Raw genomic sequence first — 22,098 nt, 5'->3', positions numbered from 1 at the left:
GGGTTATTAATAAGTGTTTTTTATGTTGATCTATTATTTTAAAATAATAATTTTTATGTAATATTAATATTTTTATTGTATATAATAATTTTATATTTTATATAATATACATAATTTATATTACTTTTTAATTTGTATTTGTCATTGATATAATAAATTATTTAATAATTAATCTTTATTCATGTAAATGCGCCTGAAAGTCATGTTCAGCCTATTATTCAAATCAGTAATTAAAAGTTTCATGCTTAAAGTAAACATGTAATTGCGTTTGGGATTTGATTTCTAGACCTGAGTGTTTTATTTATTCATTCATTTATAATAAATTGCACTGTTGAATAATTGGAAATAAGACCAGGAGCATGAATACATCTGGCTTTCATGTTGACTTTTTGACACTTTCTACCAGTAGAAGTGTGTGAGTTGTGCAGTTGTGCAGTTGTGCAGTGGTGCAGTTGTGCAGTGGTGCAGTTGTGCAGTGGTGCTGGTTTGCACTGGTGAAGATGTTCTGAACTGGTGAAGATGATCAGGGGTTTTTAGCTCGTTAATCAGCCGAAACACACCGAACTGACACTGTGTGTGTGATTTCTGTCACAAGTTGATGTGTGTGTGTGCTGTGTGTGTTCTCTCCTCAGTTGTGTGTGTTCTCTCCTCAGTTGTGTGTGTTCTCTCCTCAGTTGTGTGTGTTCTCTCCTCAGTTGTGTGTGTTCTCTCCTCAGATGTGTGTATTCTCTCCTCAGATGTGTGTGTTCTCTCCTCAGTTGTGTGTGTTCTCTCCTCAGTTGTGTGTGTTCTCTCCTCAGATGTGTGTGTTCCCTCCTCAGTTGTGTGTGTTCTCTCCTCAGTTGTGTGTATTCTCTCCTCAGATGTGTGTGTTCTCTCCTCAGTTGTGTGTGTTCTCTCCTCAGATGTGTGTGTTCTCTCCTCAGATGTGTGTGTTCTCTCCTCAGATGTGTGTGTTCTCTCCTCAGTTGTGTGTGTTCTCTCCTCAGTTGTGTGTGTTCTCTCCTCAGTTGTGTGTGTTCTCTCCTCAGTTGTGTGTGTTCTCTCCTCAGTTGTGTGTGTTCTCTCCTCAGTTGTGTGTGTTCTCTCCTCAGTTGTGTGTTCTCTCCTCAGTTGTGAGTGTTCTCTCCTCAGATGTGTGTTCTCTCCTCAGTTGTGTGTGTTCTCTCCTCAGATGTGTGTGTTCTCTCCTCAGTTGTGTGTGTTCTCTCCTCAGTTGTGTGTTCTCTCCTCAGTTGTGAGTGTTCTCTCCTCAGATGTGTGTGTTCTCTCCTCAGTTGTGTGTTCTCTCCTCAGATGTGTGTGTTCTCTCCTCAGATGTGTGTGTTCTCTCCTCAGTTGTGTGTGTTCTCTCTTCAGATGTGTGTGTTCTCTCCTCAGTTGTGTGTGTTCTCTCCTCAGTGTGTGTGTTCTCTCCTCAGTTGTGTGTTCTCTCCTCAGATGTGTGAGTTCTCTCCTCAGTTGTGTGAGTTCTCTCCTCAGTTGTGTGTGTTCTCTCCTCAGTTGTGTGTTCTCTCCTCAGTTGTGAGTGTTCTCTCCTCAGATGTGTGTGTTCTCTCCTCAGTTGTGTGTTCTCTCCTCAGATGTGTGTGTTCTCTCCTCAGATGTGTGTGTTCTCTCCTCAGTTGTGTGTGTTCTCTCTTCAGATGTGTGTGTTCTCTCCTCAGTTGTGTGTGTTCTCTCCTCAGTGTGTGTGTTCTCTCCTCAGTTGTGTGTTCTGTCCTCAGATGTGTGAGTTCTCTCCTCAGTTGTGTGAGTTCTCTCCTCAGTTGTGTGTGTTCTCTCCTCAGTTGTGTGTGTTCTCCTCAGTTGTGTGTGTTCTCTCCTCAGTTGTGTGTGTTCTCTCCTCAGATGTGTGTATTCTCTCCTCAGATGTGTGTGTTCTCTCCTCAGTTGTGTGTGTTCTCTCCTCAGTTGTGTGTGTTCTCTCCTCAGTTGTGTGTGTTCTCTCTTCAGATGTGTGAGTTCTCTCCTCAGTTGTGTGAGTTCTCTCCTCAGTTGTGTGTGTTCTCTCCTCAGTTGTGTGTTCTCTCCTCAGATGTGTGTGTTCTCTCCTCAGATGTGTGAGTTCTCTCCTCAGTTGTGTGAGTTCTCTCCTCAGTTGTGTGTGTTCTCTCCTCAGTTGTGTGTGTTCTCCTCAGTTGTGTGTGTTCTCTCCTCAGTTGTGTGTGTTCTCTCCTCAGATGTGTGTATTCTCTCCTCAGATGTGTGTGTTCTCTCCTCAGTTGTGTGTGTTCTCTCCTCAGTTGTGTGTGTTCTCTCCTCAGTTGTGTGTGTTCTCTCCTCAGTGTGTGTGTTCTCTCCTCAGTTGTGTGTTCTCTCCTCAGATGTGTGAGTTCTCTCCTCAGTTGTGAGTTCTCTCCTCAGTTGTGTGTGTTCTCTCCTCAGTTGTGTGTGTTCTCCTCAGTTGTGTGTGTTCTCTCCTCAGTTGTGTGTGTTCTCCTCAGTTGTGTGTGTTCTCCTCAGTTGTGTGTGTTCTCTCCTCAGTTGTGTGTGTTCTCTCCTCAGATGTGTGTATTCTCTCCTCAGATGTGTGTGTTCTCTCCTCAGTTGTGTGTGTTCTCTCCTCAGTTGTGTGTGTTCTCTCCTCAGTTGTGTGTTCTCTCCTCAGTTGTGTGTGTTCTCTCCTCAGATGTGTGTCAGTTGTGTGTTCTCTCCTCAGTTGTGTGTGTTCTCTCCTCAGTTGTGTGTGTTCTCTCCTCAGTTGTGTGTGTTCTCTCCTCAGTTGTGTGTGTTCTCTCCTCAGATGTGTGTGTTCTCTCCTCAGTTGTGTGTGTTCTCTCCTCAGTTGTGTGTGTTCTCTCCTCAGTTGTGTCCTCAGTACTGGCCTGAGAACGGTGTTCATCGGCACGGCCCGATCCAGGTGGAGTTTGTGTCGGCGGATCTGGAGGAGGACATTATCAGCAGGATCTTCCGCATCTATAACGCGGCGCGGGTGCGTACACACACACACACACACACACACACAGGTGAATCGCAATATTAGTGTTATTATAGAGCCGGAATATTAGTGTTATTATAGAGATGGCAGGAATATTAGTGTTATTATAGAGCGGGAATATTAGTGTTATTATAGAGATGGCAGGAATATTAGTGTTATTATAGAGCGGGAATATTAGTGTTATTATAGAGCGGGAATATTAGTGTTATTATAGAGCGGGAATATTAGTGTTATTATAGAGATGGCAGGAATATTAGTGTTATTATAGAGCGGGAATATTAGTGTTATTATAGAGCGGGAATATCAGTGTTATTATAGAGCGGGAACGGGAATATTAGTGTTATTATAGAGCGGGAATATTAGTGTTATTATAGAGCGGGAATATCAGTGTTATTATAGAGCGGGAATAATAGTGTTATAGAGACGGCAGGAATATCAGTGTTATTATAGAGCGGGAATATTAGTGTTATTATAGAGCGGGAATATTAGTGTTATAGAGACGGCAGGAATATCAGTGTTATTATAGAGCGGGAATATTAGTGTTATTATAGAGCGGGAATATTAGTGTTATAGAGACGGCAGGAATATCAGTGTTATTATAGAGCGGGAATATTAGTGTTATTATAGAGATGGCAGGAATATTAGTGTTATTATAGAGCGGGAATATTAGTGTTATTATAGAGCGGGAATATTAGTGTTATTATAGAGTGGGAATATCAGTGTTATTATAGAGCGGGAATAATAGTGTTATTATAGAGCGGGAATATTAGTGTTATTATAGAGCGGGAATATCAGTGTTATTATAGAGTGGGAATATCAGTGTTATTATAGAGCGGGAATAATAGTGTTATTATAGAGCGGGAATATTAGTGTTATTATAGAGCGGGAATATCAGTGTTATTATAGAGTGGGAATATCAGTGTTATTATAGAGCGGGAATAATAGTGTTATTATAGAGCGGGAATATTAGTGTTATTATAGAGACGGCAGGAATATTAGTGTTATTATAGAGCGGGAATAATAGTGTTATTATAGAGACGGCAGGAATATCAGTGTTATTATAGAGCGGGAATATTAGTGTTATTATAGAGCGGGAATATTAGTGTTATTATAGAGCGGGAATATTAGTGTTATAGAGACGGCAGGAATATTAGTGTTATTATAGAGCGGGAATATTAGTGTTATAGAGACGGCAGGAATATCAGTGTTATTATAGAGCGGGAATAATAGTGTTATAGAGACGGCAGGAATATTAGTGTTATTATAGAGCGGGAATAATAGTGTTATAGAGACGGCAGGAATATTAGTGTTATTATAGAGCGGGAATAATAGTGTTATTATAGAGACGGCAGGAATATCAGTGTTATTATAGAGCGGGAATATTAGTGTTATTATAGAGCGGGAATATTAGTGTTATAGAGACGGCAGGAATATCAGTGTTATTATAGAGCGGGAATATTAGTGTTATTATAGAGCGGGAATATTAGTGTTATAGAGACGGCAGGAATATTAGTGTTATTATAGAGCGGGAATAATAGTGTTATTATAGAGACGGCAGGAATATTAGTGTTATTATAGAGCGGGAACGGGAATATTAGTGTTATTATAGAGCGGGAATATTAGTGTTATAGAGACGGCAGGAATATTAGTGTTATTATAGAGCGGGAATATTAGTGTTATAGAGACGGCAGGAATATCAGTGTTATTATAGAGCGGGAATATTAGTGTTATTATAGAGCGGGAATATTAGTGTTATAGAGACGGCAGGAATATTAGTGTTATTATAGAGCGGGAATATTAGTGTTATAGAGACGGCAGGAATATTAGTGTTATTATAGAGCGGGAATATTAGTGTTATTATAGAGCGGGAATATTAGTGTTATTATAGAGACGGCAGGAATATCAGTGTTATTATAGAGCGGGAATATTAGTGTTATTATAGAGCGGGAACGGGAATATTAGTGTTATTATAGAGCGGGAATATGAGTGTTATTATAGAGCGGGAATATAAGTGTTATTATAGAGCAGGAATATTAGTGTTGTTATATAGACGGCAGGAATATTAGTGTTATTATAGAGCGGGAATATAAGTGTTATTATAGAGCAGGAATATTAGTGTTATTATAGAGCGGGAATATTAGTGTTGTTATAGAGCGGGAATATCAGTGTTATTATAGAGCGGGAATAATAGTGTTATAGAGACGGCAGGAATATTAGTGTTATTATAGAGCGGGAATAATAGTGTTATAGAGACGGCAGGAATATTAGTGTTATTATAGAGCGGGAATATCAGTGTTATTATAGAGCGGGAATAATAGTGTTATAGAGACGGCAGGAATATTAGTGTTATTATAGAGCGGGAATATTAGTGTTATAGAGACGGCAGGATTATTAGTGTTATTATAGAGCGGGAATATTAGTGTTATTATAGAACGGGAATATCAGTGTTATTATAGAGCGGGAATATCAGTGTTATTATAGAGCGGGAATATCAGTGTTATTATAGAGCGGGAATATCAGTGTTATTATAGAGCGGGAATATTAGTGTTATTATAGAGCGGGAATAATAGTGTTATAGAGACGGCAGGAATATTAGTGTTATTATAGAGCGGGAATATTAGTGTTATTATAGAGACGGCAGGAATATTAGTGTTATTATAGAGCGGGAATATTAGTGTTATTATAGAGCGGGAATATTAGTGTTATTATAGAGCGGGAATATTAGTGTTATTATAGAGAGGAATATTAGTGTTATTATAGAGCGGGAATATTAGTGTTATTATAGAGCGGGAATATTAGTGTTATTATAGAGCGGGAATATTAGTGTTATTATAGAGCGGGAATATTAGTGTTATTATAGAGCGGGAATATTAGTGTTATTATAGAGCGGGAATATCAGTGTTATTATAGAGCGGGAATATTAGTGTTATTATAGAGACGGCAGGAATATCAGTGTTATTATAGAGCGGGAATATTAGTGTTATTATAGAGCGGGAATATTAGTGTTATTATAGAGCGGGAATATCAGTGTTATTATAGAGCGGGAATATCAGTGTTATTATAGAGAGGGAATATCAGTGTTATTATAGAGCGGGAATATCAGTGTTATTATAGAGCGGGAATATCAGTGTTATTATAGAGCGGGAATATTAGTGTTATTATAGAGCGGGAATATCGAATACACATTGTTTTCCTCCAGCCTCAGGATTCACACACACACACACACACACACACACACACACACTGATGCGTGTTGTTTTCCTCCAGCCTCAGGACGGGTACCGGATGGTCCAGCAGTTCCAGTTTCTGGGCTGGCCGATGTACCGGGACACTCCGGTGTCCAAACGCTCGTTCCTCAAACTCATCCGACAGGTGGAGAAATGGCAGGAGGAGTACGATGGAGGAGAGGGAAGGACCGTCGTTCACTGCCTGTGAGTCTCACACTCACACTCACTCACTCACTCACTCATACACACACACACACACACACACATTCACACACACATTCACACACACACGATGGAGTGATTAAGCATTACTGGGTTTATGAGCAGTTCTGCAGCGCCACCTAGTGTTCACAGACCAGATTCAACACAAGCCTTCAGTGCTGGAGAGGCACAGAGACACACACAGAGAGACACACACAGAGACACACACAGAGACACAAACAGACACACAGACACACAGAGACACACACAGACACAGAGACACACAGACACACACAGAGACACACAGACACACACAGAGACACACAGACACACACAGAGACACAGACACACACAGAGACACAGACACACACAGATACACACAGAGACACACACAGACACACTCAGACACACAGAGACACAGAGACACACTCAGACACACAGAGACACATAGACACACAGAGACACACAGAGACACACACACACACAGAGACACACAGACACACACAGAGACACAGACACACACAGAGACACACACAGACACACAGAGACACACAGACACACACAGAGACACAGACACACACAGAGACACACACAGACACACAGACACACACAGAGACACAGACACACACAGAGACACACACAGAGACACACAGACACACACAGAGACACAGACACACACATAGACACACAGACACACACAGAGACACACAGACACACACAGAGACACAGACACACACAGATACACACAGAGACACACACAGAGACACACTCAGACACACAGAGACACTCAGACACACAGAGACACACAGAGACACACACACACACAGACACACAGAGACACACACACAGACACACAGAGACACACACAGAGACACATAGACACACAGAGACACACAGACACACAGATACACACAGACACACACAGACACAGAGACACACACAGACACACATAGACACACACAGATACACACACAGACACACAGAGACACAAACAGACACACAGACACACAGAGACACATAATAGACACAGAGACACACAGACACACAGATACACACACAGACACACAGAGACACAAACAGACACACAGACGCACAGACACACACAGACACAGAGACACACAGACACACACAGACACAGAGACACACAGACACACACAGAGACACACAGACACACACAGAGACACAGACACACACAGAGACACAGAGACACACACAGACACACAGATACACACAGACACACACAGAGACACACAGACACACACAGACACACAGAGACACACACAGAGACACACAGAGACACACACAGAGACACACACAGAGACACACAGATACACAGAGACACACAGACACACACAGACACACAGAGACACACACAGAGACACACAGAGACACACACAGAGACACACAGATACACAGAGACACACAGATACACACAGACACACACAGAGACACACAGAGACACACAGAGACACACACAGACACACACAGAGACACACACAGAGACACACAGAGACACACACAGAGACACACAGATACACAGAGACACACAGATACACACAGACACACACAGAGACACACAGACACACACAGACACACACAGACACACACAGACACACAGACACACACAGACACAGAGACACACAGACACACACAGACACAGAGACACACAGACACACACAGAGACACACAGACACACACAGAGACACAGACACACACAGAGACACAGAGACACACACAGACACACAGAGACACAGACACACACAGATACACACACAGACACACAGAGACACACACAGAGACACACAGACACACAGATACACAGAGACACACACAGAGACACACAGATACACAGAGACACACAGAGACACACAGAGACACACAGACACACACAGACACACAGAGACACACACAGAGACACACAGAGACACACACAGAGACACACAGATACACAGAGACACACAGATACACACAGACACACACAGAGACACACACAGACACACACAGAGACACACAGAGACACACACAGAGACACACACAGAGACACACAGATACACAGAGACACACAGATACACACAGACACACACAGAGACACACAGAGACACACACAGACACACACAGAGACACACACAGAGACACACAGAGACACACACAGAGACACACAGATACACAGAGACACACAGATACACACAGACACACACAGAGACACACAGACACACACAGACACACAGACACACACAGACACAGAGACACACAGACACACACAGACACAGAGACACACAGACACACACAGAGACACACAGACACACACAGAGACACAGACACACACAGAGACACAGAGACACACACAGACACACAGAGACACAGACACACACAGATACACACACAGACACACAGAGACACACACAGACACACACAGAGACACACAGACACACAGATACACAGAGACACACAGAGACACACAGATACACACAGACACACACAGAGACACACAGACACACACAGACACACAGAGACACACACAGACACACACAGAGACACACAGAGACACACAGAGACACACACAGAGACACACAGATACACAGAGACACACAGATACACACAGACACACACAGAGACACACAGACACACACAGACACACAGAGACACACACAGAGACACACAGAGACACACACAGAGACACACAGACACACACAGACACACAGACAGACACACAGACACACACAGAGACACACAGAGACACACAGACACACAGACACACACAGACACAGAGACACACAGAGACACACAGACACACAGACACACAGACACACACAGACACACAGAGACACACAGACACACACACACCAGAGACACACAGAGACACACAGACACACACAGACACACAGAGACACACAGACACACACAGACACACAGAGACACACAGACAGACACACAGAGACACACAGACACACACACAGACACACACAGACACACACAAATACACACAGAAACATTATTTCGATAGTCCACTTCAGACATTCTACTAACCACAAGTAATAATTCTAACAATTATAATAATTCATACGCAGAATAAAGGGGCGGGGCCTGGTTGAGTTAGTCAGTAGTGTGTTAAACTGGCGGTTATGGAAAGGGGCGGGACATTTCCCAAACACACTCGAAGCGCTCGACCAATCACAACACACTGCTCCAGCCGACCAATCAGAGCACAGTGTGCTTTTCAGGAGGAGGGGCTTCATAGAGACAGGAAGTAAACAGAGCGTTACTGACAGACTGGGAAGAGAGGAGCCGCAACAATGGAGAATAAGAGGAGAATAATCAACATTCAAGCAGGAAAACCTGTTCTAGTAGAGCCTGAGACATCATCAAGCTCTTAATATGGGCTGTTCATGTGCCCTATTTTAACGATCTGAAACGCAAGTATCAAACGCAAAACGCATGTAACTTTGTGGACGGATCTCGGAATTCAAACTTGGACGCAAATCTGAAATGTGTTGGTCTGAAGAGCTTCATTACTCATAGGTGTGGTTTGGGCGTAACGTGAAATAAACCAATCAGAGCGTCATCTCACATTCCCTTTAAGAGCAGGAGCGCTTGTTCCATGGCGGATTGCTATTATAACGGCGGATTTGCCAGGAGCGGTTCACAGCCGAGGAGACCGACGCTCTCGTCAGGGCCGTAAAACACAGAGAAGTGACATTGGGGATGGAGAAACACACACAGATTAGCTTCGCTTAAACAGGCGTATAATAATTTGGGTAAATGTGTAAGCTAGATTTATGCCTATTTTTTCACATCTTCATGGACACAACAATGATTTCCCTCGTGTGGAATATTTTTCCTTGTAATAATGTATGATTTTCTAAAAATGAGAACTGCTGCTTCTGTGTAGATGAGAGAAGCAAAGTGTGTGTGTGTTGTGCACACGCTACATTATGGCCAAGCATGCGCCCTTAAAATAGCATCTGAATAACACGCCACTGACTTTAGACGAGGTTTCTCCTGCTCAGTGGCGGAATTGTTTTCTGAAACTGCAAAATAGCACCAGGGAACGTTTGTGCCGGAACACGCCTCCTCTCTGTGCCGGAACACGCCTCCTCTTTCCGCTGAACCGCCCCCGGGAGCGCAAGTTCATTCCCTGATTTACCGACGTGCGTCTGTGGAGGGAAAAGTCCGCTGTGCGTCGGGTGAGAAATAGGAATGACACATGCGTCGCTGTACAAAGTCAGTTGCGCTGGGAGCGAGATAGGGCCCTAAGTGTCGAAGGTCTTGATAATCGTAGAGTGTGTGTGTGTTCAGGAACGGTGGAGGACGCAGCGGGACCTTCTGTGCCATCAGTATCGTGTGTGAGATGTTACGACACCAGCACTCCGTCGACGTGTTTCACGCCGTCAAAACACTGAGAAACAACAAACCCAACATGGTGGATCTACTGGTGAGTATCAGCACACACACTCACTTCCAAACCGCATCATGTGACCGGATGATGATGATAATAGTGATGATACTACATCAGATCACGCGCGCTCGTGATGATGTCATAGTGACGCGTTCAGTCATGTGACGCCAGTGTCGTTTTCACGCAGCTCATCGTTGAATCATCAGAAAACATGTAGAATGGGTTGATTTCAGAAAAGTGCCTTAAATCATCAGAATGATCGTGTATCTCCATAAACCTGATAATCAAACTTAAACTGTAAATTACATTTTTATGGCTGGATTCTGTGATTCCAGGTTCTATTCCTAAGATACTTTTATTAGTGTTTGTTTCATGTCTGTATTTGTACGACCACTCTGAGAAATAAAGCTTCTTTAATTGGCATCGACAGTTTCCATGAAGAACCTTTAACATTCTTCCATCCTACAAAAGCTTCTTTAGATCATTCAAATCTTCTTCACACGAAGAAAATCTGGTTCTCTTAAAGTCCCCCGTAGTCAACCATTTTATCCCTTAAAACTCATCTCTGATCACCAAAATTACATATTTAAACATTCATTCCTCATAATATCTTGAATGTAACTCGACACCCTCGCCTCATTTAGTATGCGCAGTTCTATGAATATGCAAATGAGCCCCGCCTCCACTCACTCGCTCAGCTCAGAGATCCACTGGTTGACGATCACACGTTGATCTGATTGGTTACAAGGTAGTTTGTGACGTCAGAAACACCAGCGATTTCAAAGCGTGTGTTTGAGACTGTCTTTGGTTCACTGCAGTTTTAAGGAGGAAATACTCAGCAATGGTGTCGACTTATGAACTTACACATGCTTTGTCTTAAAGCGTATTAAAAACACCACATACACACATAAACAACATTAAAAGCTGGATTTACATCACAGGGGGACTTTAATAACTGATCACTGAAAGGTTCTTTGTGGAAATAAAACCCTGTATTTCTCAGAGTGAAGATGAAGAGTTAATCCGCAGTGTGTTTGCAGACAGTGACCTCTGCTGGTGTGTGTGTGTGTGTTTCTTCTGTAGGATCAGTACAAGTTCTGCTATGAAGTGGCTCTGGAATACTTGAATTCTGGGTAAAGTGTGTGGAAGCGTCCCGTTCTTCCCCTTTTCCTCGGACACTGAAACTCACGGATGTTTGCGACGGGATCGAACGCTTGATGATGAAGACGACGACGATGATGAAGATGTCGGTCCCGAGGAAGAGAGACGTGTCTCATCCTTCACTTCTTGCCTGCGTCTCCTCTCCGCCTCGGTGTTTGTGTGGAATGCGACGTCACGTGGATGTTCATTTTCTATCATTGTTTTTATGTCGGTTTGCTTTTGTACTTCGGTTTATTAACTCTAGGCATGTACAGTCGAATCATATCCTCATATTCTGTGTTTGTGTTGAACGATGATGGAAAAACTGCTGAAATCGTCCGAAGATCCAAAGCTTGTGTTCGTGATCATTTGTTTATACTGTAAATAGTTGAAGTTCACCAGATAATTTATTCATTGAAGATTTTTGTGAAGCACACTGAGTGACAATCATGCTTTGATTTGGTCATTATTATCACACGGACTCGACATATAATAGTGACCAGATTGTATTGTTAACTTTTTATTTATCTGGTATGAAAAAAAAAAAAATCAAAACCTATAAATACATATCTATATCTGCCAAAGCTGTGGTCTGTGTGCTTTCTGTGAGAATCGACTGGAGTTTTCTCAACGCATGGACGATCGGTGACTATGATGTCCCACAATGCACTGCACTGAAACAGTGGTATCATAACTGAAAAACTAATACAAAAAACACATTTTCATTCTTTGAACTAAACATTAACTGAAACAAAATATATCATTTAGAAAGTAAACTAAAGGAAGAGAAGATGCACAAATAAAGGTCATGAAATATTATCAGGAAACTCTTGTCGAATGTGGAAAATAAAGTTGAGCTTGTGTGCAGGTTTGACTCCAGAAGAGACATATACATATTTATGAGATTTATGATGGTAATGAACCTGATGATGATGATGATGTACTGTTATAAGAAACAGGAACTGGGTCATTCCTCGTCCTTTTTAACTCTGCTACATGAACAAGTGAACATGTTTGTGTCGTAATGTGTATTTCTATTATTGCTCTGGTCAACTTTTCCCTCCAGAAATGATGCAACTTCCTGTTTTTGATTTAAAAATGCAGAAACTCCTGGAACATTTCTTAATGAATTGTCAGTTTTTAATGTTTTGCGTCCACTTACAGTGAAGAAGAACAGCATTCAACACCTTCACTTGATATTATAGAAAAAGAAAATCTTTAAACTGTGAATTTCATCAGAAAGCTCAGAAAAACACACAGATGTTCAGAAGGTTCACTGAACTGCAAAACGAACTCAGTGCATCCAAAAGTTTAACATGAACGACCTGTTTGAAATATCGTTCACTCGCACGAGACGAAGCTGGAAGATTTTATTAACACTGAGTTACTTCAGCTTTGATCGAAACAATCATTTCAATAATGATGATGATTTATCAAGATTGCGGCCTGTAATTCTGTAACTGTATCAATGCATCTCTACACTCCACAAAAGGGTTAGGCCTGAATGTAAGATTGATGTTATTGCATATCAAATTTCCATCCTTTTGTATCGCGCAGTTTTAACACGAACTGATGAACTTGATGTGATGATGTTTCACACAGATCAGATCTTCTCTTCATTCATTTCTTTCTGAAGAATTAACCAGCAAACTAAAGATTTACGCGACTATTCAGTTCCATAAAGCTGCATAATCAATGGCTGGAAAGATGCAAACATATATTGAAGTGTTTATTGTGTTTTTATGTGAGCGTCCTGCATGGAAACCAGTGCGGCTTCATTCCCAGAAGACACAGATGGAGACGAAATAAAGACATTAACCCTTCTGATGATGAAGACATCTGTTTATTCATGAGGAATGAAGCAGAGCGAGTCTTCACTGGTACGGGCGCAGGGCCTTCATGAAGTTGGTCTTGGGTAAATGTTGGTTCTGAGTCGATGCGGGACAGAAGAACGGCGGGACGAAGTCTTGAGGGTTCTGAACGCCCAGCAGATGATTATAGAAACTGAGAAACCAGAGACACATTTATGAATGTGGTTATTAAATATCATCAAACACTGTGGTAGTGGAGTGTGTGTGAGAGATGCTGCACCTCATGGTGATCCATCCGGTCTGTGGAGTGAAGACCGACGCGCTGACCGGCAGACACGTGAACTCAGTGAAGGTCAGCATGTACTGAGCTGGAGACGAGACACACATCACATGATTCACTACACACTGATTCACTACAGACTGATTCATGATTCACAACAGGACAGACTGATTCACTACACACTGATTCATGATTCACTACAGGACAGACTGATTCACTACACACTGATTCACTACACACTGATTCATGATTCACAACAGGACAGACTGATTCACTACAGGACAGACTGATTCACTACAGGACGGACTGATTCACTACAGGACGGACTGATTCACTACAGGACAGACTGATTCACGATTCACTACAGGACAGACTGATTCACTACAGGACGGACTGATTCACTACAGGACAGACTGATTCACTACAGGACTGATTCACTACAGGACTGATTCACTACAGGACAGACTGATTCACTACAAGACAGACTGATTCACTACAGGACAGACTGATTCACTACAGGACGGACTGATTCACTACAGGACAGACTGATTCACTACAGGACGGACTGATTCACTACAGGACGGACTGATTCACTACAGGACAGACTGATTCACGATTCACTACAGGACAGACTGATTCACGATTCACTACAGGACAGACTGATTCACTACAGGACGGACTGATTCACTACAGGACAGACTGATTCACTACAGGACTGATTCACTACAGGACAGACTGATTCACTACAAGACAGACTGATTCACTACAGGACAGACTGATTCACTACAGGACGGACTGATTCACTACAGGACAGACTGATTCACTACAGGACAGACTGATTCACTACAAGACAGACTGATTCACTACAGGACGGATTGATTCACTACAGGACAGACTGATTCACTACAGGACAGACTGATTCACTACAAGACAGACTGATTCACTACAGGACGGACTGATTCACTACAGGACAGATGATTCACGATTCACTACAGGACAGACTGATTCACTACAGGACAGACTGATTCACTACAGGACAGACTGATTCACTACAGGACAGACTGATTCACTACAGGACAGACTGATTCACTACAGGACAGATGATTCACAGCAGCTTCACAGAACTGAACTGGGTTAATTTGAATGTGTCTGATGTTTGATGAAGATTACTGTTGTTATTGTTTATGACTGTGGAATAAAGCGGACTGGACTCACCCTGGATCTCAGGAATCTCCCCGACCCAGGAGTTGGTCAGCAGACCCAGACCCGGAACAGAAGTGGTTCCCAGGATCACCTGACCCAAGAAAGAGGCGTCGGCCGGGACCCGCGTCGGGTGGAACCGGGTCTCCAGAACCTTCTTCTCACAGTGCAGGCGCGAGTAATCGATCTCATACATGATGCCCTGTGGATCAGGCATAAACACTCAAACACCAGAACTACTCCACACGTGAAGAACGAGTCGAGCTCACAGGATTACAGGAGCTTCTACACTAAAGCTTCGGCATCTGTGGTTCCATGAAGAACCTTTAACATCCATGCAAAGAGCTGATGATAAGTGTGTGTGTGTGTGTGTGTGTGTGTGTTACTCACCTGTCTGAAGTGCATGAGCAGATCCATCAGGATGGTCTCGTTATAGATGGTCATGTGGTTCCTGAAGCGGATCTGCTGAGCGTGAGCGTCATACGAGTACGTGGCAGCAGAGGTTATAATTCCATCAGCGGCCGTCTGGAGGACAAACAACAGCATCATCACTGAAATCATCACAAATATGACATAAGTCAAAATTATGACTGAAAAAGTCAAGTTTATGACCAATCAAAATTATGACTGAAAAAGTAAAAAAATGTGACATAAAAATTATGACTGAAAAAGTCAAGTTTATGACCAATCAAAATTATGACATAACATATTCAAAATGACTGAAAAAGTCTAGAATATGACGGCAAAATTGACAAAAAAGTCAAGAATATGACGAATCAAAATTATGACTGAAAAAGTCAAGTTTATGACCAATCTAAATTATGACTGAAAAAGTCTAGAATATGAAAAAAATCTAAATTATGACTGAAAACGTCTAGAATATGGTCAAAATTGACTGAAAAAGTAAAAAATATGACTGAAAAAGTCAAGTTCATGACAAATCAAAATTATGACTGAAAAAGTCAAGAATATGAAAAAAATCTAAATTATGACCGAAAAAGTCTAGAATATGACGGCAAAATTATGACAAAAAGTCAAGAATATGACGAATCAAAATTATGACTGAAAAAGTCTAGAATATGACGGCAAAATTATGACAAAAAGTCAAGAATATGACGAATCAAAATTATGACTGCAAAAGTCTAGAATATGACAGCAAAATTATGACTGAAAAAGTCTAGAATATGAAAAAAATCTAAATTATGACTGAAAAAGTCAAGAATATGACATAATTTCAATTTAGTATGTCATAATTTTGGCTTATGACAAATTATGACGTAAGAATTATTACATACAATTTTTATTTTTGTTTTTACTTGAAATGTTATGACATTAAAAAGTCAAAATTATAAAATTATAATATACTGAATCAAAATGATTGCATTAAAAGTCATAATTATGAGATTTAAAGTCGAAATGATCGCAATTGCATAAAAATTGACACAACTGAAATGATTATATAAAAAGTCAATTATGACATTAAAAGGTGAGATATGACATAAAAAGTTAAAATAATAACATAAAGGGTCAAAATTATGACATATAAACTTTGACCTTTTTTTCATAATTTAGTTTTTATGTCATAATTTTGACCCTTTATGTTATTATTTTAACTTTTTATGTCATATCTCACCTTTTAATGTCATAATTGACTTTTTATATAATCATTTCAGTTGTGTCAATTTTTATGCAATTGCGATCATTTCGACTTTAAATCTCATAATTATGACTTTTAATGCAATCATTTTGATTCAGTATATTATAATTTTATAATTTTGACTTTTTAATGTCATAACGACTTATAAACTTTGACCTTTTTTTCATAATTTAGTTTTTAAGTCGTTATGACATTAAAAAAACAAAATTATGACATACTAAGTTAAAATGATAACATAAAAAGTCAAACTCAAACAAAATCATGACAAAAAGTCCTAATTACCATACAACATTAAAAGGTAAAAAATATGACATTTACATGGAAATTACATTAAAAAAAAAATTTTTAAAAGACAAACAAAAGTCTAAATTGACAAAAAGTAAAAATCATGACAAGTCAAATGATTAAAGTCATAACTATGACAGAGAGAGAGAGAGAGAGAGAGAGAGAGAGACGCACCATAGACACGCTGCCCACATACTGAGCCGGAGACTCTGGAGAGAGAGAGAGAGAGAGAGAAACAGAACTCTGAATCACCATCACAGAGGAATGAATGCTGGGAAATATAGAGGAATGAATGCTGGGAAATATTCACCGCAGGGCCGAGGCTGAGCGCTGATGAAGCTGCAGGACACGAGCAGGATCAAACCTCTCATGATGAAGAAGATGAAGATGAAGAGCGTTCACACTCTCTCTTATACACACACACACACACCTGCACAGGTCAGACACACCTCACTGTTACACACACACACACACCTGCACAGGTCACACACACCTCACGGTTACATCATAAACAGCAGATTACATGCCTGTCAGCTTTATGACTCACTTTAGCCTGCAGAGATACGGATAAATTCCATCATATTCGTCAAGGATTTTTCCAGATTACAGTTTACAGTGTATCATTCCTCCAACATTATGGAACGTTACAGTGTATCATTCCTCCAACATTATGGAACGTTACAGTGTATCATTCCTCCAACATTATGGAACGTTACAGTGTATCATTCCTCCAACATTATGGAACGTTACAGTGTATCATTCCTCCAACATTATGGAACGTTACAGTGTATCATTCCTCCAAACGTTACAGTGTATCATTCCTCCAACATTACGGAACGTTACAGTGTATCATTCCTCCAACATTATGGAACGTTACAGTGTATCATTCCTCCAACATTATGGAACGTTACAGTGTATCATTCCTCCAACATTATGGAACGTTACAGTGTATCATTCCTCCAACATTATGGAACGTTACAGTGTATCATTCCTCCAACATTACGGAACGTTACAGTGTATCATTCCTCCAACATTATGGAACGTTACAGTGTATCATTCCTCCAAACGTTACAGTGTATCATTCCTCCAACATTATGGAACGTTACAGTGTATCATTCCTCCAACATTATGGAACGTTACAGTGTATCATTCCTCCAAACGTTACAGTGTATCATTCCTCCAACATTACGGAACGTTACAGTGTATCATTCCTCCAACATTATGGAACGTTACAGTGTATCATTCCTCCAACATTATGGAACGTTACAGTGTATCATTCCTCCAACATTATGGAACGTTACAGTGTATCATTCCTCCAACATTACGGAACGTTACAGTGTATCATTCCTCCAACATTATGGAACGTTACAGTGTATCATTCCTCCAAACGTTACAGTGTATCATTCCTCCAACATTATGGAACGTTACAGTGTATCATTCCTCCAACATTATGGAACGTTACAGTGTATCATTCCTCCAAACGTTACAGTGTATCATTCCTCCAACATTACGGAACGTTACAGTGTATCATTCCTCCAACATTATGGAACGTTACAGTGTATCATTCCTCCAACATTACGGAACGTTACAGTGTATCATTCCTCCAACATTATGGAACGTTACAGTGTATCATTCCTCCAAACGTTACAGTGTATCATTCCTCCAACATTACGGAACGTTACAGTGTATCATTCCTCCAACATTATGGAACGTTACAGTGTATCATTCCTCCAACATTACGGAACGTTACAGTGTATCATTCCTCCAACATTATGGAACGTTACAGTGTATCATTCCTCCAACATTACGGAACGTTACAGTGTATCATTCCTCCAACATTATGGAACGTTACAGTGTATCATTCCTCCAAACGTTACAGTGTATCATTCCTCCAACATTATGGAACGTTACAGTGTATCATTCCTCCAACATTATGGAACGTTACAGTGTATCATTCCTCCAACATTACGGAACGTTACAGTGTATCATTCCTCCAACATTATGGAACGTTACAGTGTATCATTCCTCCAAACGTTACAGTGTATCATTCCTCCAACATTATGGAACGTTACAGTGTATCATTCCTCCAACATTATGGAACGTTACAGTGTATCATTCCTCCAACATTACGGAACGTTACAGTGTATCATTCCTCCAACATTACGGAACGTTACAGTGTATCATTCCTCCAACATTATGGAACGTTACAGTGTATCATTCCTCCAAACGTTACAGTGTATCATTCCTCCAACATTACGGAACGTTACAGTGTATCATTCCTCCAACATTATGGAACGTTACATTGTATCATTCCTCCAACATTACGGAACGTTACATTTGAATGTTCTCTGAACGTCTGACACAAGAAACATTTAGAAATGTAAGACAAACGTCCAACTAAAACGTTTCAGGAAAACTGTTCCACATCGATGATCTTACGGGCCATGAAACACATATTAATATCACCATTACAGTTCTTACACACATTTGAAAACTTTGCCTCTTTTTTTTCAAAACTTGAAAATAATTGGCAAAAAGATGTTGAAAAATTCCCGGTAAACACGAAAGCAAGATTGAAACCAAACTATACATTTTTTGACTGTAAGCATTTGTGGTTATGAATATTACAGTCCGAAAAACCTATAACTCGACCTTTGACCTTTTATAGGCCTATTCTAAAGCATGATTGGTGTGTGTTCAGTAAAGCAATGAGTGTTTGCACATGTGAGGAGTGTGTGTGTGAGGAGTGTGTGTATGAGGATTGTGTGTGTGAGGATTGTGTGAGTGAGGAGTGTGTGAGAGGATTGTGAGTGAGAAGTGTGTGATTGAGGAGTGTGTGTGTGAGGATAGTGTGAGTGAGGAGTGTGTGTGTGTGTGTGTGTGTGTGTGTGTGTGTGTGTGTGTGTGTGTGTGTGTGTGTGTGAGGAGTGTGTGTGTGTGTGTGTGTGTGTGTGTGTGTGTGTGTGTGTGTGTGTGTGTGTGAGAAGTGTGTACCTGTTTTTCAAGAGTCAAATCAAGAGTCTTCCTATTAGATGTGTGTGTGTGTGAGGATTGTGTGTGAGAAGTGTGTGTGTGTGTTACAGAGAGAATCGTGTGCTATGGGTTGCAGAAAGTGTTTTATGAAATTGAAAACGGAGTCGAGGGCTGAAGATTAGTGTGTGGTGTTGCAGATTTGGTGTGTGTGTTTCTGGTGTTTGAGTGTCAGGTTTCATGTGTGACAAGGATTCTGTGTGTAAAAGCAGTTGAAAAACACTAATATATAAATTATCTCACTATAATATTTACTTAATTCAAGTCATACTTTTTTGGTGAAAACATGTCTTGATCTGCTGAGTTATTGGTGTTATGAAAGTATGATGATGATGATGAGTTTGACAGTGATTGGCCTGTTAATGAGTTTTCCATCATAAACGAGCAGATCTGAGGAATAGACTCATCAGCGCAGGACGGTAAAGTTCACGAGTTCTGATAAGATAAAACACCAGGACAATAATGAACACATATTTCCATCATTAATGAAGATTTATCAATGATAAACGAGCATGAGGACGTGCGGAACATGTGTGGAAGTGCATGATGGGACTGTAAATCTGACTCCCGTTCTCTCACACACACACACACACACACACACACACACACTAACACTTGATGGCTGCTCTGTCAAGTCCTCGTCGTCGGTTAGGAACTTGGGTGTGTGTGTGTGAGTGTGTGTGTGTGTGTGTGTGCTCTTTGATACCAATCTTTCATTTGAAAGTCACGTGTCTAGTATCTGTAAAACCGTATTTTTCCATCTTAAAAACATATCTATATTACTTCATATGCTCTCATTGACCAATGCGGAACAGTTAGATCATGCGTTTATGACCTCAAGGCTAGATTATTGTAATGCTCTACTGGGTGGTTGCCCTGCACGCTTAATAAACAAACTACAGCTGGTCCAAAACGCAGCAGCTCGAGTTCTTACCAGAACCAGGAAGTATGACCATATTAGCCCGGTTCTGTCAACACTGCCCTGGCTCCCTATTAAACATCGCATACATTTTTAAATATTGCTGATTACTTACAAAGCACTGAATGGTTTAGCTCCGCAGAGCTTGAGCGAGCTCTTAACGCATTATACTCCTTCACGTCTATTGCGATCTCAAAACTCCAGCCAGTTGATAATACCTAGAATATCTAAATCGACTGCTGGCGGTAGAATGGACCTGCGCCTGGACCCGATGTCATAGTGCTGAAGTGCCAACTAGTCTCTCCCTATGGAGGATCCCTTTCCCACTCTACAGATAAAGCGCTGTTGGGAGAATCTGCCCCGAAGTGACAAAATTCTGTATTAAAATGTTAAGGCCAGACAAGTAGTTTTTTAAGGCTTGCTTTGTAGGGAATTACAAACCTGCGCACACATCTTCACACGCGCACACCAGTAGCCTGAACTGGTAATACGCATGTGCGCCGTCAGCGTTCCCACAGGTCTCGCGCTTAAAGTCTGTGTATTTTCCTGTGAGAACGGTCTTCTTTTATGTCGTGGACCCCAGGAAGACTAGCTCGTTTCACTTTGGTGACAGCTAATGGGGATCCTTTTTACAATAAACGGTGTCGTGTTAGCGGCCCCTAAGTTAATAACTTATGATCGTTGCGACGGAAGCGAATCAATCAAACTAACTTTAGCTGGAAAATAACTTTATTCAAGAACCGCTATAAAGCCAAAACAATCTCTGTTACTTTAAACTATCCTTGCATCTGTAAAGCTGCTTTGGAACAATCTACATCGCTAAAAGCACTATATAAACGAAGATGACTTGACACACACAAACACACTCATCTTTTGTTCAGTTTATTTGTATTCGTCCAAGTACACTCAGAACTGTACATCAGCTTGCTTATAATACAGTCACTTTATTAGATTGATCAAAAAAACAACAACAAAAACAGTTTTCCTCCGTCCTGAGAGTGTGCGGAGAGA

At 41.0% G+C, this 22,098-nt stretch overlaps 3 protein-coding genes across 16 annotated transcripts in view; 1 reads left to right on the top strand and 2 right to left on the bottom strand.

The window, feature by feature from the left end:
- The window catches only part of ptprma (protein tyrosine phosphatase receptor type Ma), a 230,629-nt gene extending 218,140 nt beyond the window's left edge, over positions 1 to 12,489 (top strand). For all 11 annotated transcript variants that reach the window (XM_084398290.1, XM_084398287.1, XM_084398288.1 and 8 more), the window contains 4 exons: positions 2,810 to 2,935; positions 6,209 to 6,372; positions 10,666 to 10,801; positions 11,849 to 12,489. In XM_084398290.1, the coding sequence (XP_084254416.1) occupies positions 2,810 to 2,935; positions 6,209 to 6,372; positions 10,666 to 10,801; positions 11,849 to 11,902 (480 nt within the window). In that variant the 3' untranslated portion in view covers positions 11,903 to 12,489. The remainder of the gene's footprint in view (positions 1 to 2,809; positions 2,936 to 6,208; positions 6,373 to 10,665; positions 10,802 to 11,848) is intronic.
- A 1,290-nt stretch (positions 12,490 to 13,779) lies between these two features.
- On the bottom strand, positions 13,780 to 17,511 carry LOC311283987 (ependymin; the record flags this gene model as incomplete). The annotated part of the gene is made up of 6 exons (XM_084398800.1): positions 17,449 to 17,511; positions 17,313 to 17,347; positions 15,587 to 15,721; positions 15,212 to 15,398; positions 13,997 to 14,084; positions 13,780 to 13,909 (listed from the first exon to the last, which is right to left on the bottom strand). Exons 1-6 carry the CDS (start codon positions 17,507 to 17,509, stop codon positions 13,780 to 13,782), a joined length of 636 nt encoding a protein of 211 aa, XP_084254926.1. The 5' UTR covers positions 17,510 to 17,511.
- A 4,442-nt stretch (positions 17,512 to 21,953) lies between these two features.
- Positions 21,954 to 22,098, bottom strand: part of ssr1 (signal sequence receptor, alpha) — an 8,824-nt gene continuing 8,679 nt past the window's right edge. For all 4 annotated transcript variants that reach the window (XM_084398304.1, XM_084398302.1, XM_084398301.1 and 1 more), the window contains one exon: positions 21,954 to 22,098. This exon is cut by the window's right edge and continues 622 nt beyond it. The gene's annotated coding sequence lies outside the window, so the exon portion shown is untranslated.

Source organism: Rutilus rutilus (assembly GCF_951802725.1).
Source record: "Rutilus rutilus genome assembly, chromosome: 24".
In the NCBI taxonomy this organism is placed as follows: domain Eukaryota; kingdom Metazoa; phylum Chordata; class Actinopteri; order Cypriniformes; family Leuciscidae; genus Rutilus; species Rutilus rutilus.
The sequence above is the reverse complement of the archived record's forward strand: the minus strand, read 5'-3'. Positions and strand labels throughout refer to the sequence as shown.